The sequence below is a fragment of the Ictidomys tridecemlineatus genome, chromosome 7 (assembly GCF_052094955.1).
Source record: "Ictidomys tridecemlineatus isolate mIctTri1 chromosome 7, mIctTri1.hap1, whole genome shotgun sequence".
In the NCBI taxonomy this organism is placed as follows: Eukaryota; Metazoa; Chordata; class Mammalia; order Rodentia; family Sciuridae; genus Ictidomys; species Ictidomys tridecemlineatus.
Genome location: NC_135483.1, coordinates 135,485,436 through 135,513,281, shown reverse-complemented (window position 1 = coordinate 135,513,281; position 27,846 = coordinate 135,485,436). Strand labels below are relative to the sequence as shown.

Genomic DNA, 27,846 nt, shown 5'->3' with positions numbered 1-27,846 from the left:
TAAAGCAGGCCTTTGAAGAACACATAACATAATATTTGAGCATGATCACTAGAGTGAGGATAATGTTTCTGTTTAAAAGGCAATACAGATTTACAGTAAAAACAAATGAGATAAATTAGTGATTGCTTAATCCATGCAGAATTAGTGATGACTGATTCATAAGGTCACTCATTAGCTATTGGTTCATGATAATAAATAAACAGAATCATAATTCATAAAGTTGACAAACAACTCTAGAATAATTAAGGAACTACCAATTATATAGAATTAGAATCTGAGAAGAAATTTAAAAGTTATATTACTGATATGCCCCTCCACATTAGAGCTATATCCTAAGCTAGTCTAATTTTTAAATCTTTTCTCTCATTTATTCTTTTTTTCTTTTTATTGGTTCTTTTCAGTTATACATACACTAGGATTAATTTTGACAAATTTTAAAAGCATAGAATATAATTTGTTTGAATTCAGTCACCATTACCTCTCCTCTCCCTCTCCCTGTTCCCTTCCCTGTACTATACTGACTTTTCTGCTATTTATTTACATTTTTTAAAATTAGCGTTTTGTGGATATACATGACAGCGAGATTCACTGTGGTATATTTATATATGTACCTAGGAAAGCTAGGTCAGATTCACTACTTTGTTCTTTTCTCATCTCATCCCTCCTTCCTCCCCTTCAGTCCCCTATTCCATTGATCTTTCTTCTCTTTTTTTTTATCCCACTACCCCTTATTTTGGACTAGCTTCAACATATAGAGAAAACATTTGACCTTTATTTTTGACTGGCTTATTTCCCTTAGCATCATAGTTTCTAGTTCTGTTCATTCACTGCAAATGGGTCAGTTTACTACCACTTAATTGAAATGGTTAAAAACCATAAGTTTAAGGGCTAGGACAGAGCACTGCTGGCTAGCATCATCATAATAAAAATAATAATAACAACTCAATGACAAACAGACACACAAAGAATTTCCATTAATTTTAAACTTTAGAATAACAGATTTTAATCAGCTCAAATCTGTATCCAGAAACTGTTACATTAATAAACTAATGCATTAAAAAATAAGACTTTGAACAAATACTTTCATGACTGTTTCATTTTTTGCCCAATACAGTAATAAATATGATACGAATTGGAACTTATTATTTACATTGGTGCTATCCATTAGATTATGATAAAATTTGTCTTATTAGGATTTTTGAAGTAAAAGAACTGCTTACAGTGAAATAACACAACAAAAAAATTGTACTGAAAAGTGTGCTGACACTTGCATAGGTCAAGAACAATAATGCTTTAAAAGACTTACATCATCAATATTCCTATTAAAACACAAACATATGTAACCGTATATTTCATAGTAACACATGAAAAGGCTAGAATTAAAATAAAATTTTAATTAAATAAAATTAAAATAAACGGTTTTAATTTGTTAATGATCATCAAAATTGTTTTCTATGATTCATAGATCCCTACCTCTAGAACTTTGTTTGACAGTTTCAACCTGCTCTCTCATACTTACACATCTCACAAAGTGTTTAAGATGTGGCTAAAATCAAGGGCGAGTCCTTTCTCCTCAGGTGTGATTTTGATTTTTTTTTTTAATGAGAGGTGGATGATTTTAGTCATGAAGAGACTTAATCAAATAGTAATTCAATTTCCTTTTGTTTCCTATATAATATAATGTTTCAATATAATTTATGCATTTTCTACCCTATGTAAAATTCTTCTTCTTCTTTAAAAACACTGTTGAGTTCACCTGGATCTTACTTCAGGGAAGAAAAATGGAAATGGTCTTGCTCATAAACAGGACTTTTTTTCAAGGATAGACATTGTAGTGACTTCTTTTGTAACCCTTCCAGGGACAAAATGATAAGCAATTAAGCCAGTTAGTGTCATTATCTCATAAGAATCAGATCGAATGCATGGATCCTCTTCTGTCCCTTAAAAGTCACTGCAATTTGCAAGTTGACACAATAATTAGGTAAAATGGTTTGTTATAGGAACTCTGTAAGTACCATGTGTTTCTTTTGTTGAAATAAATGGCACTAATCTTCTGGGATCAGTGAACAGAGATCTTGGTCTGAATGACCTGATTACAATAATATAGCAATTCTCTTGTTTTATTGTTTGTCATTGGAAATAAGTAGAGATTATAAATGAGTATTAGGAGAATTTTTAAAGTTTACTAAATGCAATTTGACAAAGGGACTTCTGCTACAGAAAAGGACTTAGAAATGACCTACCTTGATGCTGAGGGATCATTTTGTGCTCCCCACTGTAATTCTTCATGGGTCTGGCTTACACTGCTCTCCAGAGTTCTCAGTTCTCTGGTGTATGGAGTGAATAGTGAGGATTCTGCCCTCTCCTCCACTGCTCTCACACGTTGTGGTCTGTGGGTGAGAAGGTTCGGGTATTTTTTTTTTTTTTTTTACTGATTTGTTTTGTAGCCTATATTTCAGGAAAATTTGCTTAATTTTTATTTCTTGTCTCTTTATTTCTCTGCCTCTCATTCTTACCCTGATATAGGTTCTGAACTTATTTCTGGCTTTATTGCTGAGTTCATTTAGTTCTGACAATCTCACAGCAATTGAGGAAGACACCGATGCAAACAACCTCCAGATTGCTGTGGCCAGAATCAAAAAGGGAATAAATTACGTGAAACAGACCTTGCGTGAACTCATTTTGAAAACATTTTCCAAAAAGCCAAAAATGTCCAGGGAGATAAGACGAGCAGAAGACCTAAATGGCAAAAAACACAACTATATCTCAAACCGTACACTTGCTGAAATGAATAAAGATCACCCCTTCCTCAAGGGCAAAGATAAAACCAGCGGGTTTGGAAGCAGTGTGGACAGAAGCTTGATGGAAGGAAGCGATTGTCAATCCTTTATTCATAATCCCAGCCTCACAGTGACAGTGCCAATTGCACCTGGAGAATCTGATTTGGAAAATATGAATACTGAGGAACTTAGTGATTCAGACAGCGACTACAGCAAAGAGGTAAGACTGCTTTACACACACTGTTACATGTTACCAACTAGTAGGACATGAATCAAATTTCAGATGTCTGTTGTCCTCAGTTTTTTCCAACATTGCATAGGCTAATGGAGAATGTGTGGGTGAGTTTACACAACAATGTCCTGAAGGTTCATCTGATAAAGTTTTCTTCTTGATTCTTAGTAATTAATTTAATCTTACTTTGCTGTATTTGAAAGCACCAGGTATCTTTGATGTTCTCATCATCCTTCATCCCATGTTAACAATTGTAAAGTCACATCAGAGTCCTTCCAAATTCTGTTGAATGCGCCTAGCCTCTCCTTCATCATCATCTTTACACTCATTGCCAGCCCCGGCCACTGAAAGTGAAGTCTCTATTGGTCCCTCTGGCACTACTTTCCATCTACTCTAATTCACTTATTAGGTTAATTTCACTCAGATTTAATCTTAAACACATCAACCCACGATGTGTTTATGGTCCCCAAATTCTCCTGAATTATGCATTGTATATAAAGCCACTACCCTAGAGCCTCCAGGAGCTTTAACCAGCTGCATGTCTTCATGCTCAGCTGTAGAACCATCACCTGGACCAGTCTTCCTTTCAGATCATAAACACTTTCTACCTGTGTGACATGCTTGTGATTTCCTTCTGCAGCCAAAATCCTATATTCATTCTTCAAGGCATAGTCCTCAGATTCTTCATCTATAAAACTGAGTATTTAAACTATAATTTACATTAATATTTAGAAAAAATATTTAGAAAAATACCCAGAGTGTTCCAAGGTGTTACCCATTGTATCTAATCTCTGCCCAAATGGATGGAATCTTTTCTCATTTTTAATCTGATACTGTCTTTCTTGGATTTATTATTTAGTCTTGAGTTTTAATGTTTTTGAAATTATGGTATGCATCAAATTGTTCTTTAAACTCATTGAGAACCGGAACATCTTTAAAAGCTTTCTTTTGGGTCCTCTTTACCCATCTTACCTATATATTTTTAATTGAGTCAAAGTATGTGTTGAACTATAATTTACTATGATGAAATACAACTACCACAAGTGAATAGTATCATAAATTATTTTTTATGTCATTGCTTAAAAGATGCTTCAAGCAAGATTTACTTGCTTGAAAATAATTTTCTTTCTTTAGGTCACATTAAAAATTAGTTGACAGATATTTGCCAAACATATCTATTTAACCCCACTAAGACCCACTCTCTGTGAGTTTATAGTGGATATAGAAAAGAAGGTTATATGGAATAATGATGAACTACATATTAATCATGAACTATATATAATATATTGTATATATATATAGTCATATATATGTATGTATACTGTAAATGCTCAGTGCTTACATATTGTGAGAATAAGTGATTAAATGAAACTTTTTATTTAGTCAAGGAAATTTTTTTTCAAGATGCTGAAATAAGGAATAAAATATCTTATATTTTAAGTCCTTTATATAGAAAAAATAATGCTTTGAAAAGTTATTTATTTTATCTTAAAGGTAGAATCTCAGATTCTGCACACTTTCATGGTAGCAGGTATCTGAGCTTGATCTCATATAGAAAGGGAAATTAACTCAGTTACCCATTTTTGTATGAAGAAAGATTTTAAAAGATTGAAAAACCTCAGTTGCCTGTCAGACAGTCACTCTCTGTGCAAGCTCAGGATTCTAGGTGTTGAAGCACTTCAGGAGTTGCAGGGACTAAACCAAAGTGATTTCATTTATTGAGTATTTTGGTACCTGAAATAGACTGTTACTGTTACTGATTAAGTTACTCTGCCACCTGTCCCATGAAACATTCCGAAAAATCATCTTGAAGTGTGCCACCTTCAGGACATTGAAACCCACTAGACAATATACTAGAACAGAGCAAGGAGGAAGTTTCAACATCTATAGGAAATGATAGCTCAGAAATATTAAGCTGTGGTCAACTGGGAAATCCATGTGTCTGGGGTCTTTGTTTCCAGCTGTTTAAGATTAGAATGTTTCTGGAACAACTTTTCCTTTATTGTTTTGTTTTGCACTTCAGTTTAAACCCATGAAATGCAAATTTTCTTTATCTAAAGTTTCTCTAACCCCTCTGTGCTAACCTTCCTTGCTCTAATTCCCATGATCTTCTGCTCCCAGTTGAATTTCCAGCTTCTCAAACTGCTTATTTTCTTCTTTGTACCTTCTTCTTGTTTCCATCTCTTAGATGTCTTTAAAATCCTGATTGTCACATTCCTGATGAGACTTGATGAGCCAGAGAGGCAGATCTAGATTACCTAATACAATGTAACTCAGAATTTCTTACATTCAGGTCATCTGGGTCCTGACAATTTCCTTGGGGCATGATTAAGAATAAGGCTCTCAAGAAAGAGTGCTTGCCTCAAATCCTAGCTTTGATTCTCACAAACTCCATTATCTGGAGTAGTTCATTAAGACAATAAAAAAAAAAATACACACACACACACACACACACATACACATATACACACACACAAAGAGAGAGAGAGGGAAAAAACTGCTTTTTTCAGTTTACTTACATGTAAAATAGAAATGCAATGAAGACTACAAGACTAATAGACAATGTCTGTCAAAAAGTAAGTGTTCAATGATCAATTATTGTATGTAAAGAATTGGATCATCACACACACACACACACACACACACACACACACAGTCAAGAGCTATTTGATATGAAAAGAATTTAAAAGAGGTAACGTGATGTCAGGCAGTGGTTCACAAATTAGTGTGTGGAAGACATTTGGGAAGCTTGTTACAAAGGCCTTTTCTAGACATAGTCTCTGAAGTCTGCCTAAATCTGAATGCAGCCTCTGAATCCTTATCAAGACTGTTCCTGGTGACTACTGTGATGGATGGAGTTGTCATGGGAAGTGAACCTACCTTCTTCCCTGACTTGGGTTCATGTTCTTGATATATCGTTTTGATTATTCAGGTGCTGTTATGTTTTTCGCATTTGACTCTTTAAAGACCTGTATTTTCAACAAAGGGAAAGAACATCAATGGCATTTGACACCTCTCTCTCTTTCTTCCTAAAATCCCCTGTCTGTATGACCTAGTACCCCATTTCCTAGTATACATTGTAGAGATATTTCAGTCTACCTTTAACACTGACTCTCAAGAAGGCAGATTTCCATGGCGGGTACGTAGTTAAATGTACACTCCAGAATCAAGTCAGAATATTTAATAGTAAAACATCTTACCAAGAAATGAGCTCAATTGAAAGGTTCATTTAAACATTTCTGAGAAAACAGGTGGCAGCAGAACATCCACATTTATCAGAACAGTCTCTTTGAATCAAGAAGGCATATGGTCATCTGGAATATATCCATGAGTCTCCTGTCGCTGCTTCTCAGAATGTCAGCACTGAATTGACAGCTTCTCTCAGTCAGCCTCCTACTGAGGAGCAGGGCAGCCCTTAAGGCAAAATGCAAACATTAACACACTGCGCAGATCTTACCACAGGGCAATGGAATGTTTCCTCATTATGGACCTCAAGTGAAGCATGAAATGTATCCATTCATTCAATAAATATTTATTGCAACTTGCTATGCTCCAGGCACTGTGTTGATTTCCAAAGGGAAAATGTCCTGCTCTCACTTAGCTGCAATACAAATTTATCTTAACTTATAAGTTAAAATGTAAGAGCCCAGGGACTGGAGATAAGGTCATGAACTGTTTGAACAATGTATTAGTGTCTTAGTGCTTAGGAAACAAACTTGATGACTAAAACAACAGACATTTTTGTCTGGACGTTTTGGTGGCTGAAAGTCTGAAATCAATGGTTCACCAGGGCCACACTCTTTCCTAAGAATCCAGGGAAGAATCTTCTGATTTCTTTGAGCTTCCTGGTTTCTGGTGGTTTCTGACAATCCTTTCAGTTTGCAGCTGCATCACCACAATTTCTGTCCCCCTCTAGATGTGTTATTCAGTGTCTCTGTCTTCTCCTCTTCTTATGGACACCAGTTATATTGGATTAGAACCCACACTAATGACCGCAACTTCACTTGATTATATATGCAAAGACCCTATTTCCAAATAAGATCATATTCAAAGGTACCAGAATTAGAATTTTAATGTATCTTTTAGAGAGGATACAATCATACAAAATATTTTGACTTAGAAGACTGAATGGATATTGATACTCTTAAAATATGCAGAAAGAAGATAAAATTTATGGGGTACGGAAGATATAGCATTTAGTTTGGGGTCACTTAGTTTTGAGATTCTTGCAGGACAGAAAAGTGAAACTGAATTGTAGATATTTATTAACATATCTTAAGGAAAAAAAATCAGAGCTGAAGACAGGTTGGAATTTTGTATGTTAACTTACGTTAGTCATGGGATTATTATGAAAGAGAAATCTGTGTGTAGAAGATTTAATGAGCAGTGTTCTCAGAAACAATACCTAACATCTATCAAAAGTGAGGGATTCCAGCTGATTGGGCAGAGGGGGATGTTGAAGTGCTATAATTACAACAGAGGTCTTGGTTGATCCTATAGTGTCCCTAGTAATAGTATGACACTTTGGCATAGACCCAAATTAAGGGAAGAGGGTAAGGCAGCACCTCTGTTCCATGACAATTTCCAAAGAAGGACTAGGCTGTAAGCCATCTGCATCTAACCACTTCTGGAAGCTGAAACAATCAATGGCTCACCAGAGAGTGGGATCTGAGTTGCTCTCCACAGCACCTACTACACAGCAAGGAGCACAGAAAGTTAAGAGGACACTTGATCACCTCAGCAATGCCAGAAAAGCAAGCACACACACACACACACACACACACACACACACACACACACACACACACACACAAAGGGAAATATGTAGACTAGCCACTTTGATTCACATTATAAAATTTTTCTTCTCATAATAATCCTAGATAGTCCATGTAATTAACCTGTATTTATAGAGACTGAGACTAAAACAATGAGCAAAGATGCTATTACTTCCTTATGCTTCTGGGGCTTTCTAAAATTTGAAGTCCTGGCTTTAGGCACTATCTTGCATGCCACAGAAAGACAGGAGAGTGAGTAGGAATATAATTATTTTCTGTTACCTCTCTGTAATGGTTCAATTTAGAATCAAATATTCTCTTACAATGATATTATGCATTTTCTGGTACATTGTTATTCTAATATTGCACTCCTAATTGCACTTATGATATTACTTAATGCTGATTCATTAGGTTATAGTTTATCTCTGAAATCATTCTCAATTTTTATATTTTGGGTATTTACATTTGTTTCCTCAAAATTATCTCATTGTCTTCTTTATGGAACTGATTTTAAATCTTATAATACTTTTTATCTTGAGACTAAATAACTCTTCCCTTCCCAATCATTCAATATTACCAGTATACTTTATATATTATAGCATTGGTTTGTGCATATTAGTGTGTGTGCATACATATATTTGTATAAAATATAATAGTGCATTATAATAAAATGCCATTATTTTCTCATGCAAATTATTGACAAATATGACAGACTCTTTGGAACAAATCCAGGCCCTAGTGGTCACTCCTAATACATTTGTGTCTGGTAAAATCCCCTTTGCAGTAGCTTTTAGGTTCTTAATAATTCTAAGGCTTATTTCACTCTCCCTTGTTTGTTAATGAGACTGAAACGTGATTCAGAAGCATCATTGAAAAAAATGATGAAATAACACTAAAAAGCATCACTGAAGTTCAGTTCATTGACTTTAAAGCTTTTCCTTTGTCTACATGACCTATTGCCTTATTACAGAAAAAAACAGTAAACAAATTTGGCATCGTTTCTTTTAAAAAAAAAACCTCATTGTGTTTTTGAATCCTCATGTTTTTTTCAGGGAGTTGTGTTTATTAAAATTAACTAGTTATTATATCATTTCTCACAATTAAACTGTATAGGCTGTAGGGTACTCCCACTCACTGGTGCACTAAACTATACCTATCCATTCAGACTCCAATTATTTGAATAAAACTACTTTACTTGATGGTACATGAGCAATCCCCATATATGCATCTTTTTTTTCTGGCATTACTTTTGTATCCTGTGTAAGTCAAGGTTCTGTTCAGCTGCGTAAAATGAACAACTCAATATATTGGCATAACTAGACCGAATATTCTACCTTCATATTTAACAAGGTCTGGAAGTCAGCAGTCCACATGGTTTTCATGTTCAAGGCTCTAGTCTTCACATGTGGCTTTCTTCTATTTAATCCCCATTTTCATATATGACTGATATAATGTAGCCATATTTATGTTCAATTTCCAGGCAGGAAAGAGAAGGAAAGAAAAAGAGGCAGACGAGGTGCTTGTCACACTAGTCTGAGGAAAGCTGAAGCTTTCCCAGTGATCCTGGACTGACTATATGGCTTGTGTCTATTGGCAACAGCAGTGAGACACAGTCTCCCTTAAAAGCAAGGTGGCCTGGCAGAAGCAGGACATTTATCTGTGTATATTGCCACCTTGATTAAAATGTGGACTGTCTTAGTAGGACACACTGTAAAAGATATTAGTAGTGTTTGATATGCTTCTTCCATATTTTTACTTTTTCTGGTTATTATTCCTTTTTGAGAAGAAATTCCTTTATGAAATATTATTTACAAAAGTGTCAAAAATTGAAGGAAAATAATTTTATTTTCTAAAAGATGTAGACACTGGATATAACTTGGGAAAACATGTAGCCCATTATACCATATTGGACATAGCTTTTCTATGTTAATTTATCAATCCATGAATAGAGAAATTCCATATCATGTACAACCACAAAAAAAGGGTCCTAGTTAGAATAAGTTATACTACATATATGTATAATATGTGAAAATACACTTTTTGGTCATGTATACCTAAAAAAATAAATAAAAATCAAAAAAAAAATGAAATAAAGGCATATAAAATTACCAAGAAAGAAAAATTAATTTTTACTTATTAAATTAGAAAAATATACAAAATAAGAATATATTGAGTTGAGCAATAAGAAACTACAATATTCATTTTACCTACATAAAGTAGACATTTCACATAGCTCATTGTAAAATAAAGACAAATAAAAATGTGAAACAGAGTTTATTCTATGAATGTACCTTTATTAATTACTTGTATTAATACTAGGCTACTTAGTATTATTTCATTTATTTATTGTATTTATGTATAACAAGAGAATGTTTTGAAATTTTCTATGACTATGTACCCAGCATTATGATAGGTGTAGTTTTCTCTCTCCCAAGTTATACTCATGAAATATTTTTGGCCCTTTATAAATATTGGGTTCCCAAAAAACCACACTAAATCTTCATATACTTCAAATGTGAATAGAAAATAATCATTAACATGAAGATGTTTACGATTTAATAATTTTCACCTAAGATAATTGTGAAACAATTATACCATGAAGCAAAGCAAAGCGCATTTCATACATAACAGAATAACAAGCCAATCCATTGAGGATGCCCTGAGCAAGGGACTGTATCAGGCTGGAGCACATGAGTAGGGAGTCCCTTGAGCCAGCTCCTACAGTATGGAGATACGGTCACTGGGCAGATGTGTCAGAAGGAAATCTGAAGCAGAAGAGCAAACATACATATGGTTCACCTGATTCACTCTTTCATTTATCCATTCACTCATTTATCTATTGAGTATTCAACTTGGAAAGCCATCATCTTTGGAAAAACTTAAAAGTGCTTTCTTGTTAAGAAATGGGTGCATTCTACTGATTTGACAAAAAAAATTGTTTAAAACTCTGTTGTAATCAAGGTTAAATATTTTATATCCTTTTGCTGTAATGGTGTTTTTTTTTTCTTTTTCCTTCATCATTAGGTCTATCTATTGATTTTTTTTCTCAAAGTCTTTTTCTGAAAGAGGAAGTTTTAGTCTACAAAAGAATAGTTTAGGTTTTTACTTATTTTTGAACTTTAGAAAATATAATCTTTTCCAAAAATTGATTTGACTCAGCAAGATCTAGGTCCGACTTACAGTTGTGTTTTGGGAGGAAGCTGGCCTTTGATTCTGTCTTTTATTCATAGATTCTTTTAAAATAGAATCACTCTTCTACATAATGATTTTATACCATTTTTTCCTGCCAATTTTCTAAAAATCTTTCCATATTTAAGGGATTTGTTGACTTGCCAAAAAAAGAAAGAAATATTGATCTTATATATTTAAATCAATGTTTCTTACTGTTTATATTTCGATAAGTCTGAAACATCACTTTCCTGCAATGCTGTTTAGAATGTCAAAATAATAAAATGTGATAATTAAAGGTAAACCAAGAAATCCCAATTTTACAATATGCTTTTCCAATTTATACAATTTACTCTTACCCCACTCCACACTGTATATTACCTGCTTTTAAATGATGATTGTACTGAAGAACAAGCAGAATGTAAAAGTTTTGCATCAGCACATTATAGTATTTAAATTTATCTCTTAAATTAATATAATTATGTAATTTGTTGATTAAGTCTATGTTGAGTAATATTTAACCTTACTACTATGTTTCAAATATATTACTTAATGTGCAGGATTTTCAAACAGATAACTAATTTATATCTACAGGTACATGATGTAAAACTTGATAAAGCACAGTTGACTGAACTCTCTGTTTCATGCCGCCTTTCTAAACTTCAGTAACTACCCTTCTTACTTCTCACAGGGGTAAAATCAAACTGGATCATTCAAGGATGCAGATCGGTGCTTTAACCAGGCAGACACATATGTGACCACTTTTACACAGGTTACCTAAAAACATAATACATATATGATATTTTTTTCAGTGTCTTGCATGCTGTTCAGCTACAAAATCTCTTTTGCCTGATCCATTGCAAGAAAGTAGAAACATAAGTGATTGTTCAATAGATGAATTGACATCATAGCATGTCATGGGGGCAATTCCATCATTCTTTGTGATTCTCTTGATGACTTCTTTGACATATTTTTCATGTCCTTAGGTGATTTCAAGTGCATGATCTGTAAACTTTTATTGGATGGATTATAAAAGTAAGATACAAAATGTAACAGAAGCCATCAAAGCAATATTTAGTTAAAAAGAAAATCTCTATCAATTTTAAATTCAGTAGGTTAGAACTTCATTAAAAACAAGTTTTGTGGGAGAAATTTTTCAGCTATAAGCATAAATTCACAGCAAAAAATGATCATTGCATTTTTACTCCCATATTAACATATAAGGGATTTAAGACTCATATGATTCAGCTGCTTTCTGAATACACAGCTATAAAGTTCGGGGCAGAGCTATATTACTTTAGCTTCTAGTCTAAAATTTCAGTACATTTTTAAATGATTTTAAGCACCATGATCTCTGAGATATTATTTTTTCTACTCAATTCAATAATTTACATTTGGTTTTATTTGCTCATATATAAGTTGCATCAACTAAAAGACATTAGATTCCACCTATGCATGAGAGATAAGTGCTTAAAATGTTTGATTCCAGAACCAATATTGCTCACTGATGAGAATAAGTTTCTGATTGTATAATTTTCTGACTGGAGTAGACCCCAGCAGCTAGGAGGTCTAAATATAGCAGATTGTGAAGTGAGCACTAAATCTTTCAGTGAGATAGAAAACTTTTTTTTTTTTTTTGGCTAAACTTAGAACACTAGTATGGGTAGCTTTTTCTAATATTTCTATAAATTATTAAAGGATATATTACTCAGATATATAATATATTACTCAAATATATAATGTTTCTAATGAGGAAAAATATATGTTAATGAGAATCTTGCCTTTTTTATAATCCAGTTCATATTCTGAATTCTTCTGTCATTGTTGAAATGTTCGTATTATTTGTTATCCATTGTGAAATGATGAAAGCAAAACTTTATCCTGAAATTGATACAGTCTATGATAACAATTTACAATGGAAAAAAATTATTGTTGTGTTTATTGAAACTTGAAATTAATGTTAAATATGATCTTAAGTTAAAAAAGATTAATTTTTCTATTAAAAATTGGTTGTAATTTAGAGCTAATATTCTTTTTTTTTAAAGAGAGAGAGAGAGAGAGAGAGAGAGAGAGAGAGAAAGAGAGAGAGAATTTTTAATATTTATTTTTTTTCAGTTTTTGGTGGACACAAATTCTTTATTTTATTTTTATGTGGAGCTGAGGATCGAACCCAGTGCCCTGCACATGCCAGGCAAGGGCGTTACCACACTCATCCCCAGCCCCTAGAGCTAATATTCTTGAAGAAAATTTTTATTTCACAATGTAAAAAATTGTCTTTAATGAGCCTAAATAGAGATTCACATATATACAACAGTATCTACATGTATATAGGTAAAAGTCATTGCATCTGAGAAAACTCTTTTCAGAAATATACTTACGTACATCTATATTTACATATACATGTGCATGTTGTAAATTCATAAATTATTGTTACTATTTTTTTCAACAAAGATTGTTAGGAAAGATGTGTATGTTAACAGATGATCTTTTGATGAAATAAAAACTGAATATTTCAGTTATAAACAATGAGTTAAATACAGAACATTGGCAGAAGTTGCCTACATAAAATTTAGAAGAAACACATTATTCATGTAAACTTTATATTTTGCCTTATATTTTCAATATTAGAAATCTACATGTTTAAATGACCATTCAGTGAAATTTGTCTGTCCTCATTATTTGTCATCATTATTAGTAGTTTCTGAATATAATATAACTATTTCAATGTGCAAGTTGCTTCTTTCTTTTTCTTTCTTTCTTCTTTCCTTCCTTCCTTCCTTTCTCTCTTTCTTCCTTTCCTTCTCTCTCTCTCTCTCTCTCTCTCTCTCTCTCTCTCTCTCTCTCTCTCCTTCTTTCTTTCTTTCTTTTTCTGGGTTATTTAAAAATTACCAACAATATTTAACAAATTCAAATCTTAGAACCAACACTTTAACCTCACATTCTGCCTTCAGGTTTATTTAGGTTGCAATCCTTGTTTACCCACTAACTGCAATTTTCCAGCAGGTCTCAGTAGTAACAATGTTTAAATGTTTGTTTCCAAAGTTTACTGAACACTTCTAATTAGAAACACTGTAATCCAGTTAATTCAATACTTGTTTTCTGAAAATAACCAGCAGAGCATTTTAGTTACTGGGCACAGAGCCCTTGACTACAGACTGGTGCTTTATATTCCAAGACTTTATTGGTGAATGCCCTGTTCCTTTTCCTTAGAAGCTGAGAAACTGAGAGTTCAGCTTTCTTGTGTGGCCAAATGTTACTGTTTTTTTTTTTCCTGTTTGCTTTATATTCAATGTCTTATGTTTAATTCTATCCGTTGTCATATTACTGGATTGAAAGTATCCTAGGTGAAAGACTCTGGGAAAAATAAGACCTTTCGATAAAACCATTGGTTTTATATTTAATGTCCCTGGTGGTGACTACTATGTGACCTTGTTATTCCTCCATCTCCACGTTGACCCTGTGAGGGAACTGTGAAGTGCATCTACTGAGGAATGAGCAGCTGTTTCCCATGAGTCTATACAAGATTCCTCTGCTGGCAAACAAAAACAAAAACAAAAACAAACAAACAACAACAACAACAAAAGAACACTAGGGAAAGAAAAAACAAAAACAAAAACAAGTCTGTTCTCTTGCCCTTGATTTGAAAAAGCAGAATTTTAGCTACTCGTAATTATAATGTGAGCCAATATTTTGCTGCAACTTGTAAATAAGCCAAACATTATCTGTTAAGTCAGTGAATATGAGAATCCTGATAACAGAGAGGAAAGTAATATTATATTTCCATCGATCAAGAATATCTAGAGTACTTTTTTAACACGGGCAATTTCAGACATATCAGAAACAGATTGAGGGTCCAGAAATCTAAATCAGGTAAAGAAACTAAATTTTATTACATTCAAGATGGAAAACACAAGTGATAATATCATAGGTGATCTCTAATTGAAAAAGGCTATGCAAAAATAAAGTTTGTGTTTCTCCAATAGCTTTTAAAAAACCATGATACTTCTAAGTAGAGAAAGACTACTGTGATCTTTTATTCTGGAATTGTTCTTTTTTTCCTCTTTTGTAAATTTTATGTTTTGTTTACTTATTTTTATGTGGTGCTGAGGATTGAACCCAGGGCCTCATACATGGGAGACAAATGCTCTACCACTGAGCCACAACCCCAGTCCTTGTGATCTTTTATTCTGAACCTTATTTTCCTCCTTAATGATTCAGGAATATCATTACAGATATGGACTGCAATATTGGGTTGTTGAATTTAAAAATGAGTGATAATAAACTTGAACCTAATCAAATTGTTTTTCCTGCTTATTGATACATAATGGAGCTTAACTTATTACTAATGTCTCCCATAATTTTTCTTTTTTGTGCCAATACCTTTATTTCAGTTTGCTTCTTTCAACCTTCTTGCTGTCAATTTTGTATCTTTGTGTTGATGCTCAAGTGAAATAAATATTCTAGGCTCTGCTCCTTAAAAGAATATTTATTTTCTGTTTTGAAGCAAGCAGCCTTATGATATGTACTTTAAATGTAATATCTCTGAGATATTTTCAATGTCAGTCCTCCTTTTTGAGAAAGATTTTTCTCATTTCTGTGTTCTCTACAGTGCTCCTGTGTTTGATGGTTTTTGATTTTGAGTGGCAGATCATTAGGTTATTAGATAATATTTCTTCACTTCTCTTGGAACTAGAAATTATTGACTAGAATTAACCACCACTCATAACAACATGAAATATCCTTGTAATATTAATGCTTATCTCAGGAAATATCAGTAATAAATTAGTAAGTGAATGATGTAGGGCATTTTCTCCTAAGACACATATTTAATAATGTCTCTACTCACATATAATATTGTAGAAAACACACCTTCAAGCCAATCAAAAAGAATAATAAAGGTTTTAATTTAATCATATTTTCAATAAAAGAAAGGGGCTTCTTAGGTAGCTGCTTAAGTTCACCATTAAGATAAGCATTTCTTCAGAACTACCATGTTTAATGAATACACATTGAAGAATATTGAAAGATTAAAATTTTTGAATCAAGTGTGTTGATTTTATAAAAAGAAAAGAAAGAATTTTAGAAGGAATACTCAAATCACCTTATTCAATAAAAGGAAAGAATGTAACTGTGGAACTCTTTCTATTCCTTAAAACAGTGAGTTCGCCTTCTTGGGTCTATGCTTAGTTTTAATTTTATTTGTATGAAGACTGCCAAAGATTAAAAAAAAAACTTTGTTAAAAACTAAGTAAAATGGAAAAAGGAAATTTTATGTTAAAATCGAACCTCTTTGAAAATTACAGAAAGGTCAATTGTGATATCAAAATGACATTTCATCATACTACAATATTTATTTCACTTCTCTTAACATAGCATATTCTTTCTTTTCTGAAAACTAAATAAAAAGATCAAATTTATAAAAATGAAGGCAATCATAAAATTAGTATAGAAAGACATATATAGTTGGTATGATCTTTTCTGTGTAGTAAAAATAAATGAAACAAATTTTAAGGATATTAGCCTTCAATTTAAAGACATACTTTTATGACCCCATTAAAGAAACTTGTACCCTAAAAAGTGTAGATTTCAAAGGGTGAATAGATTAGACCTCAACAGTCTCCATTGCTAAGGTATGTGAATTATATATATTTAACTTTATATAAAGTACTGAAATAGCTACTATGTGAATACCTAATACATTTGCAGGAAAGCAGTAAATATCTAAAAATCTATTGACCACAGTAATTTGATTTGTGATCTATGTTAATTATAATTTATGCTGACTACTCTGTTAATTCGGTTCCAGTGAATATTACTGGATTGTTTTAATTTTGATGTAAAATCTGAGTAATATCCTGAATTTAATTGACAAAATTTACCATAAAACCTGTATTTGAAAAGGAAGGTTTCAGTGGCAAGATATACTACATAAATTTTCTTGAATTATCACTTTCTCGTTATCTAACTCAGCCTAAATCTTCTTTGCCAATGCCCTTTTAAACAGTGAGAAACCAAATACTGATATTGAATATGCTTTCATTAATCTAGACTGTCAGAATTATGCAGATAAAATTTTATTTAAAAGTTGTTGGCAGTTGAGAGAAAACCACTATTTCTATTGTTAATATTTTGGCTAGTACCAGAGAGGTCCTTGATATTCTTCTATTAGCAATTCTTCCTACTGTTTTGCCTCAAAATCTAGGCCAGTAGTTATTTTCAGGGTTTTAGGACTTCATCTCAGCACCATAGAGTTTTCTCTTCCAGTTCCTAAGTGACAGTTCACTTACAGGTGAGAAGTCAAGAATTTATTATATCAAATAATTACAGTCTTTTTGATATGGTAAAAAAAAGCTTTTTGATAATTGGCACAATAATAATATTAGTATATCTAAGATTTTCCAATGTTCTTTCCTGACTTAATGTATATTTTATAGCATTAAGTTTTATAGAATATTCATTTATAATTGATTTCTTTTTCCCTTTCTTATTTTAAAGTAACTTTAAATGAATTTAGTTTTAAAAGTTCATTTTAAATTAATTTTTATATCAATGTTATTCATAACTGATACTATGAACAAACTCCTCAACCTAGTAAAAATAATGCATCTGTGCCAATTGAGGCTAAACATGTATAAAAAGGACTTATTCTTAAGTTATTCTTTATGTACATTACTTGTGTCACTTAAATTTTTTTATTGGTACACACTAGTTATACAGAGTAGTGGGTTTTATTATAGTACATTTTCGCCTGCAGAGAACACAATTTGATCAATACCTCTAATACCTAATACCTAATACCTAATACCTCTCATCTATCCTTCCTTGTCTTAGTACTAGCATTTGCTTAACCTATGCTCCAAAATTACAGCTGTAATCTTAATGAGGCAAGCATGTGTTGTAATAACTAATAGCTTTACATAATCACATGTCATTTAACAAATGAAAATGAAAAATGAACACTTTCATTAATATGTTGCTCTATTTCTTTGTAAAACAAGATTAATGAAATTTGACAGAGTTTTGCTACAATTTCTGTATGTATTTGCTATAAAAACTTCTGTGTATGTGTGTATAGACATCATGTTTTCATAGTTCTGGGGGGAGTTGCTTGTTATGATCAGCTAGATGATCATAATAATGACACTGAATTCATTGTTCTGTGTATCAGTCTGCCATGTTTGATTCACTGAATCTTTACTTCAGAGTTTGCATGGGGTGTTCCCTTTAGTATCCACTCTTTGGGCATTATAAATAATACATTATTCTCTGTCCTACTGTATCCTAAAATTTTAAAATAAAATGGATAATGTTGGTATGGTCCTTCACATTTTGATTCCTATGCATTATTTGATTTGGTGGGTCTCCTTTAGAGACCTTCTATCTATATCATCCTGCTACACATTTTTTAATTCAAGAAATAAAGAATGTTTAGCTTTTATTTTATGCTAGTATTTTATCTTAATGTTTACAAACTTTTTGTTCCCACTGTTGGATATGACCTTCCAACTATCCAGAATTGGCAATTTGATACTTATATATGTTATTTCTATTAGGGTCTTCATTGTATTAAAATAATTACTGTTTTATATATATTTATATTAAACATAAAATAATAATAAGATGTGGCCAGTGCCTTACCATATAATTAACATCAAAATATTGCCTATGAGAATTTTGTCCAAATATTTGTTAGCTTCATAAAAATATAATGTATTTTTCTCAGGATGTGTAGATAGAAAGATCAAGTACAGATGCATTGTGAGGTTCCTTGACCTCAATGTGTGTTTATACATTTTGTATGGCCATCTTACTGTGAAACTTTTTTCATAACACTTTGCATGACTGATTATTAAATGAGGCTTATATGTAAGACTTGAATGAACCCTAAATGATCTCTCTGGGGGGTGGTAAATTCCTTTTCAGAGATTAAGCCGATTGAGTTCCTCTGAGTGCAGCACAGTTGATAACCCTCTGCCAGGAGAAGGAGAGGAAGCCGAGGCTGAACCTGTGAATTCAGATGAGCCAGAAGCCTGTTTTACAGATGGTAAGAAAAAAATTAAAACACCAACATTTATTGGTGTTTTGGGTTTTGTCTTAATACTTAGTACTAATTGGGAGGATCATGTTTACAAAAAGTCATGAGGCTCCATTCTATGTTGATTTATTGGTGACTCTGTTTAAAGGTGAGTCATTGGACCTCTCTAAGCCTTAGTTTCTCCTTTATGTTACTCTACTAGCAATGCTTTGCAATGACAGTGCATTCACTGTAAAGTTCTCTGCTGCTGTGGGAACTTCATCCTTCTCATTCTGGATCCTTAATTCACATTCAAGCATCATGGAACCACTAGAATTCCAGTTAATGGGACAGATGGTACTGTTGTCCTTTTCATCAAAACTGAAATTCACTGACACTTCAGTGAGCAGTCTTATAATGTTACTACAGCCCAACTCAGAACTCTTCCTCCACTTGGTTTCAGAGGTCACAGTCCAATATCATTCTTTTATAAAAGTTCTGAGTCCTTCTGTTTCTTTTATTGACTATTTTTCCGTACCTCTTGAAATTAATAATGTATCCCCCTTTTTGGCCCTTGGTGTCTTCTTATTCCTAAAGTCTACAAGATGGCTTGAACAACCATTTCTGTGCTGTTGACTCTTACCCCAGACCCCCTCTTGAGTTCTAGATCTGATTACAACAGTTGATTGGTCATCTTCTCCTATTGCCTTAAAACACTTAAAGGTTAATAAATATAAAACAAATTTAGTGTGGTCTCCTTCACATAATCTATAGCATCTTTTATTCTTTACCTTATTTGGTAACATCATGATCTACCCTGCCTCTAAGGCTAAAAGCTGAGAAAGCCTCATCCTCTTCTTTTCTAATCACAAGCTCATTAGAATGGGGATAAGGCCCACATTCTCCAGAGGATTCTGATTCATGGTTAAATTTGGGAACCGTTGTTTTATAGGATAAAATCTGAAGTCTATAATCTGACATGTGAAGCCTTTTATATTTGGCCTCAGTCTTTTTTTTTCTAATATCATTCCCTCCTTTTCATTCTCTGCCATACTCAATTTCTCACTGCCCTTGAAATTTGCCAGGGGTTTTATTCAAAGGTAACTTTGACCTCAATCTAGGAAAGTGTTCCATATTATCTGAACAAGCATTATATCATCTAAATAAAAAACACAAACCTAGAGTAGGCTTCCAGGAGATCTGAGCCTAGTAAACATGATTTTCAATTGGCCTATAAGTAACCATCTCTGAGGCCATGAGCCCATTTTTTAAATCTTGTACCTCATCTGTAAAATGGATATAACAACAACATTTGTGTCATGGAGAATGGGACAGATCATATGAAATAATTCTTATTAATCAATTGGCATCATGCCTATCTTCATTTTCACTCTGCTCTCCTTATTGGTTTTCAAGTATTTTGACAGTCCCGTGTAGAAGTTGTACTAGCATTGATGCTAATGACTTGCTATTTACTCATGGGCTTACTTTCAACATTACCATTTTTGTAGAACTCATTGATTTACTTTCAGTCTCTGAGACTTTCTTAAGAGGTCTCCTGAAACACTGATGCATTAAGCAAAGTGACTGAAAAATAAAAATATCTACAAACTGCAATAAGTACATGGACTTTATTTAAATACATGCCAAATATCATTTTATGTGAGAAGCCAAGGAGCATCATACCCAGTTGTTACAAATTTTGTGTTTGCTGAAATCATTGCTGTAAGCAGAGCCCACAAAATTTCCCTTGTAATTGTCATGTTAAGAGCACTTGTGAATTTTATCCACATGTCTGGTTGTTTCTCAATAATTAGCAGCAACCTTGTATAGTTAAATCTGTGTCGATGTACCAAGATTTCCCTTATCCATTTTATGATGACCATTGCTGAAGATTTTTCTTTATAAAGAGGTTGGGTTTATAAAACAAATAAAGCCTTCAAACCAGAAAAGGGCTCTAGAAAATGTTTAACCTCTATAGAAAGTGTTAATACTATACTCTTTTTTAAGAACTTTACAAAGGTGGTTTTTCAATCCTGAGAAACAATAATGAATATATTCAACATAACTAAATATTTATATATGTATTTAGTTATGTTGAGATCATTTATAGTTTTAAATTGAGGCTGAGGCTGGTGTAGAAGAAATGTCATGATGACACATTTTCAAATGAACCTTGGCCTGGGTCATTGAGAACTGATTGCAGGAACCCAATTCTTAGTCACATCGTTTTGATAACGCTCCACTGGGGAGGCTTTATACAGTCACCAGACCTCTTTGGTTAAGAGACTCAGCCTGATAAATTTAGAATAGCAGCCAGTTTGCTCAACCTTTCAACCTCTTATTCATTTACTCATTCCTTCTTCCAATAAACAATTATTAGACACCTTCTATATGCTGTGTCCAGTTCCCAGCACCAGAGGAATATAGAGTTGTGGATAAAAACAAGTTCCCTTGCTCAAATAATGTGAAAATATAAAGATGATAAAAGGAAAGGATAGATACTAAAGGTAAGGGATTGGAACTTACTAGCATTCAACATAATGGCTTGAGAAGGCCTTTTTATTAAGGTGACATTTTATCAGAGACCTCAGGAAAAGTAAAGTTGGGCCATGTGAATATATGAAGGAAGTTTATTGTAGGCAGAATAACAAAGGCACTGCCCCAAGGTAGAAATATGCATAACACTGGATGAAAACCAAGAGGCCAGTGGGAATAGAACAGATTGAGAGATCTGAAGGGTGGTAAAATTTGAGATAAGAGATGTAGTAGAGGCCAGATCATAAGAGCTTTGAAGAATATTGTAAGAATCTGGTTGAAAAATCTCATGATATGCCATCTTAAGAGTGGATGGATAGATAGCAATGGAAAAAGATGGGAGATTTCTTGGAGGTCTCTGCAGTAATCATCCAGGTGAGAGATGATGGAATCTTAGTTTATGTCAAGAATGGTGGGATTGGTGACAGGGTGAGATTCTAAGTGTATTTTGAAGTTAGCACTGGATTTGCTGATGTACTGGATATAGAAAGCAAAAGAAAGAAAGGAGTCAAAGATGAATTCATATTTGGGGGTCTCAGGGTTAGTAAGCTAAACCCTGAGGGCAATATTTATGAACCTTCATCTCAGATAAAAAAAAAATGTGCCCACTTTTCTAATTAGGATAATAATAGACAATATATTCTCTCCACATGAAAACTTGGACAACATTAGATTTTACAGGATTGGAAACTGTCAACTTGTTTACTTACATTGGAAATTACTCTTATGATTCATGACTGGTCTACCACGAGAGCTGACATCTAACCAGTGCCAGTACATAGCAGCATTTGGCCTCCAGAGATTTTTGTTACCAGAAAAGCAGGAGAAAAATGAAAGGAAGTAAGAAAGATGGATAAATGAGTGACTGTACTTCCACTGCCGATGATTGTTAAAATGATTTAGTCATTCTCTGACTCACATTCATTGATCCTTCTCAGCTTCATAGCTATCAGCTTACTAATGTGTTCTATTGACTTTGTCCTTTGTCTTGTCCCTTAGTTCCCCTTTCTTCTTTCTTCTCATGCCATGTCTGTCCTTAGCTCTGTCCAATGGCTTTGTGATTCTAGACTTCAGACTACTTCCCTAGGGCCTGTGTTGTTCTTCATTCTGCATGTCTTAGCAGCCTGTAAAATTTTGAATTTGACATGTCACCTTGATTCTCCTTGATTTTATATTGCACTCCTTTGGGATTATACAGTTTATTAATTGTATAGTCAGAATTTGAGTTAAAGAGAATAACCTTCTTTCCTTAAAATGATGTATTTTCTGTTAATTTGGTAGGTGGAAACAGCTCATCTCCCCAAAATGTTCTGAGTTCATCAATTTATAAAATAACTAATTACCAATGCTGACTTGAATAATAGAATAACCAGCTCCTTTCCAATTTTCTTTTTTAGAAAGGAAAATGTGAATAAAACATTTATTGTAGAGGATTTAGACATTTTAATGAAACAATGGAGAAAGGGGTTTTTTTCCTAGTAACTTCTTACATAAATTTTACTGATTATGCTATTTTATTTTTATTAATGAGCAGTTTGTCTTTGAAGAAACCAATAAGCTCTTTTTTGATTGGAGATTATGGGTTTAACATGATGAAACCCAGGTTAGACTTTATGTAATGTATCATGAGAGCAAATTAATGAAACCACCCCAAAAACATAGCATTTACCCATTGGGACTCATTAAATGTTTGAGATGTTCTCTGTTATGTTTACATTTAATTAATAGTCCTTTCAAGAGACGTGTGTGATAACGTTACTAACCAGCTTAGTTAGAAATCTCTTGCATAAAAGCCAGACAGGCGGTTGAGCACTCTTGCCTCAAAATAAAAGGGAAAATCTCTGACGAGTGCTAAACCCTGTGGGCAATATTTCTGAACCTTTATCTCAGATAAAAAATGTACCCACTTTTCTAATTAGGATAATAGTGGTTTTTTTTCTTTCCTTGTAAGACTGTTTCTCTTCAATTTTAAAGCTGACAAAAACTCCACACTATAAAATGTTTTTAAACAAATGGAAACTTTATTCTCCAATAATCTTTACTTGAAGCAAGTAGAATGTTCAGCATGTAATCTTTGTTTCCAGGTTGAACATAAATTGTGAAGTCTCAAGCATTAAATTTCTATTAAGACTATTCCATCTCAGCCCAGCATAGTGGTTCACACTTATAATCCCAGCAACTTGGAGGCCGAGGCAAGAGGATGGCAATTTTGAGTGCAGCCTTAGCAACTTAGTGAGTCCCTAAGCAACTTAGTAAGATCCTGTCTCCAAAAAAAAAAAAAAAAAAAAGAAGGTCTGGGGATGTGGCTCAGTGGTTAAATGCTCCTGGTTTCAATCCCCAGTACAAAAAAAAAAAAAAAAAAAAAAAGAACATTTCATTTCAAGTGTTTCTACTCACTTTTTCAGAGCAATATATAGCAATATATTTCATACCTAGAAGTCTCAAGTCAGATTTGTTTTTAATTTAGAATATTTCAAATAGTTTCATTTGCATCTTTCAATGAAGATGTATTTCTTTTGAACTTAATTTTAGGATTTACCATTAATTTCTATAATACTGTTTAGGATGGCATTTCTGAAAATGTTTTTAATAGAAGAATGGAAGCATCTCAAATTATAGATCTACACCTAGGAAAATCTGTTAGCAAGAAGACCCTGAAATACATCCCCTCAGAGTTTATTTCATCCATTCAACTCATTAAATCAAAGTGATTTAAACAGTGAGGAGGAGATTTAGGAGAAATTAGTGAATTACAGACAACAATAACATATAAAAAATAACTAATAAACATTCAGAAAACACCATGGAAATAAGAAGATGAGAGAGGTGACATCCAAATGGAATTTGAAATGGCAGGCCTAAGTGTTAGAAATGATTTGGTTGAAGAAGTATCACAGAAAAATCTTTTCATGAAATATTACAGTGTAAGCTCTTTACTTGTTTTGAATATCAAGATGTTGCATGCATGTCTTTCTTTCCAGGTTGTGTTCGGAGATTCCCATGCTGCCAAGTTAGCATAGAGTCAGGGAAAGGAAAAATCTGGTGGAATATCAGGAAAACCTGCTATCGGATAGTTGAACACAGTTGGTTTGAAAGCTTCATTGTTCTCATGATCCTCCTCAGCAGTGGTGCTCTGGTAAGACATCTGATACCTAGTCAATAAATTGATTGTCAGTATTTTTAATAAATGAGTTAGAAGGACAAAATTTCAAGGACAAAATTTCAGCTGAACTCAATGATTATTAACTGAGTTTTCCAACATGTCAGACACTATTCTTGCTATGTTGAATGTAAAGATAGATCTGATTTGGGTAATATTCTCCAGGAGCTAATAGTAATGAGAAAGAGAGATACATGGTGCTCACAGACCTGAGATGAATTTATAAGTAAATATTATCCATAAAGCAACAAAAAACAATTGGTCATTTGTTATTTCAGAATGGTACACAGCAAAGCTTTGCAAGGTCTAGAAAGAATAAATGTTTTCAGCCTGTCAAGGTGGGTTGAAGGGAGCAAGCGTATAATGGTAAGAAAGCATAAAACAACATAAGATATTCAAGAAATTAAAAGTTTCTGAGCTATAGAGAATGCCATAGGAGGAAGAGCAAGTACAGGTGACCAGAGAAACTGGGGAAATATAGGCACTGTCAGCTCCTGAAGCAGTTTTTATAGAGGAAAGTAAATGAATGTTTTAGGGCAAGAATCGAAGATGTTTCTTATCCTTGTTCATATATACATGCCTTGTAAAAGGGATCTAGGAGAACTATAATCTTTCTGAGACTTTTTAAAATTGCAATTCTTTCCTATGACCCTGACAAAGAGGAGCCATTAGAAACCCATTAGCCCACATTCAGCTAGATGTGCTCCTGGAAATTCCATTATACTGAAAGCAGAATACTTAAGGACTTTACACAATGCCTCATAGACAGTCTTCATAGATCTGGAATTTGATTTTACAACACTCACAGGCTAATACATTAACCTGTTCTTTCATAAATGCTGGCAGAGATGAGATGCCAGGTTAGAGATAAAGGTCTTCCTTACTCCCGGCACCAAGGTAGCATATGCTTGAATGCATTAGTGTTGGTTGTCCTGTCCCAGATCCTGTAGCAGCACAGTATGGGGCTGGGTGAATGCTGTACACTAGAGGGTAAACATCATAGGTGAAGAACTCAGAGCTTAAGGAAACGATCCTTTTATACCAGTTTATGCTGCTCTTTGTCCTACTCACTTCCCTCAAGGTTGTTTGTCTCAAACCCAACCCTGAGAAAGGGCCTGGGTGAGAGCAGTCAGGGCCTTGTACTCTTGGCATTCCCACTGAAAGCACCCAGGTACCATCATGGGTCCTCAGTAAATTGCCTCTCCAAACAAGCCTCACTTCTCAAAGGCAGAGAATAAGAAAAACACGCTTACTTATCTGGTATTGTGTAAGCAGGAATCTTAATATTTCTGTAATATCTTGTATTCCTAGTAACTGGAGTTCCTTCTATGCTGAGTCATATACATGACCAAGACTTACAGAGAGGAGATTTAAAACACAAAAGTTTAGAGTAATTTCTTCTTTGAAATATTTAAAAAGGAGATGACATTTTGGGGGAAGGTGTTCTCAAAAATGGAATCCAAGTGAGTTATATGAAGGAAAAAAGTATTTCAAGAAGTTAATGTTTTCACTGGGACAGTTTGCTAATTAGGCTAGATTTTTTAAAATACTTGTCTACAAAATGAATAAAAACATAAGAACTTTAAGTTATCATTTAGGATATATTTATTGTATTTCAAAATGTTTACATAAATTTTCTCATTTAGTTAACAAATGATCCTGTAAAATTATGGTGTTTTTCTTCTACCAATGAAGAAGAAGCTGAATGCAAAATTTAAAATGTTCCTTAATGTCCCAAAACTAGTGAACCACAGAGCTGTCACTTAATTGAAGTTCAGCTTTAATCTCAATTTATTTTCATTCAAAATGAGAATACATCAAGAAGAAACAAATGAGTTATAACTGAAACGACTACCAGTAAAACCTAAACCCCTACTGTGGCAGAGCCCACATTGTGGCATCCTTGCCTCCTGCTCCCACATCCACAAAATGGGTCCTAGAAGCCAAGACCCCTGCAGTGAAGCCCTGCATCTTGCCCTGGGACCAGTCAGTAAGCAATACTGCATCAGGGCATCTGCTTCTCCTCACAGAGAGTCACTGCTGGTCCTGCTGTGAACCTGAACCTTAGTTGCAGGAATAGGAACCTTCTTCCTTGAGACCCAATCCTACTTGACTTCATGCTTTAAGGGCAGTCATTGCCATCATTGCTGCTCAAATGGCTTGCCTGATTTCTCCAGAACTTGGGAAAAGGGAGCAGGTAGGTCCTAGGAGCTAGAATCCTTCTGCTACACATTCATTCCACTGATTCCCAACCTTGGCCTATTGTTAGCACCTTCTTTGTGCATCTTAGTTATCTGTCAATTCTCTCCACCCAACTTCTTCATTTCCTTCAATACTGATATTAAAAGTTTCCAAAAAGTACTAGGCATAGTTTTTAAAGTATTGAGAACAGAACTTGGAAACAAAAGACTGAGAATGACACATGCCCATAACCATGGACAGGTAATACAGTATTAACCAATAAGGATATAAGTCCTATGGCTGTCTTTCTTCCAATAAGGTGAACAGTGTTTTACCCTGAAGGTAAAATCCTAAAAATTTAGAACTATTTAGATCAGCAATCATTTTCAATGTCTCAGTGAGCTCAATTCTTTAAGTCCATTCAATTTTTTTCCCCAAAAGACTTATGGCTACAGGTCATTGTCTGTCACATTCATGCAATGAATCGAATGGTGATTTGCAGAGTCAAAGCTTATGAGAGATGATGAAGTATGGATGCAGGAGTCAGAGGGGAAAAAATCATGTTCTGTAAACTGACTGTGTTCTGTAGCCCTAGTAAGCTATTGCAATCATGAATTTGGCCAATTTTCCCTCTCACCTTCTATTTTCTCAACATAGTGGTAGCACTGGAATGCACAAGCTTGTCAGAGCCAAAATAGAGGTTTCAAATCCTACATCAGGGTGTAAAGTGGAGAGTAAGATGTAAAAGATTTATAAGACAGGCTCACCTGAGATGTGTCCTTAAATTATCAAGATTCATTCAATTTGAATGAGGAGAAGTGTTAGATGAAGGGAGAAATCCCTACAGGGGTCAGGTATCATGTTTTTTCTATGAAATAAATTATTAGTAATTTCATTATTTTGCACTGTTCTCTTTGCTGCTTGAAACAACTGGTAAGAAGACCAGAACAAAGTGCCATTGGGCATCCATAAACTAGAGCAGGGACAGATGGCTCACA

At 33.7% G+C, this 27,846-nt stretch overlaps 1 protein-coding gene and 1 long non-coding RNA gene across 11 annotated transcripts in view; one reads left to right on the top strand and one right to left on the bottom strand.

Annotated features, from left to right (window-relative positions):
* The window catches only part of LOC144365557 (uncharacterized), a 133,770-nt gene that overhangs the window by 40,492 nt on the left and 65,432 nt on the right, over positions 1-27,846 (bottom strand). For 2 of the 6 annotated variants that reach the window (XR_013424119.1, XR_013424122.1), the window contains 3 exons: positions 6,213-6,426; positions 5,893-5,981; positions 2,244-2,390 (listed from right to left, as the gene is read on the bottom strand). This is a non-coding gene — a long non-coding RNA (uncharacterized LOC144365557). The remainder of the gene's footprint in view (positions 1-2,243; positions 2,391-5,892; positions 5,982-6,212; positions 6,427-27,846) is intronic. The other 4 variants (XR_013424120.1, XR_013424123.1, XR_013424121.1 and 1 more) reach the window with 2 other exon arrangements.
* Scn9a (sodium voltage-gated channel alpha subunit 9) overlaps positions 1-27,846 on the top strand; it is a 174,350-nt gene that overhangs the window by 124,964 nt on the left and 21,540 nt on the right. For all 5 annotated transcript variants that reach the window (XM_040294411.2, XM_005315699.5, XM_078017526.1 and 2 more), the window contains 3 exons: positions 2,527-3,000; positions 18,879-18,999; positions 24,489-24,643. In XM_040294411.2, coding sequence (XP_040150345.2) covers positions 2,527-3,000; positions 18,879-18,999; positions 24,489-24,643 — 750 coding nt within the window. The remainder of the gene's footprint in view (positions 1-2,526; positions 3,001-18,878; positions 19,000-24,488; positions 24,644-27,846) is intronic.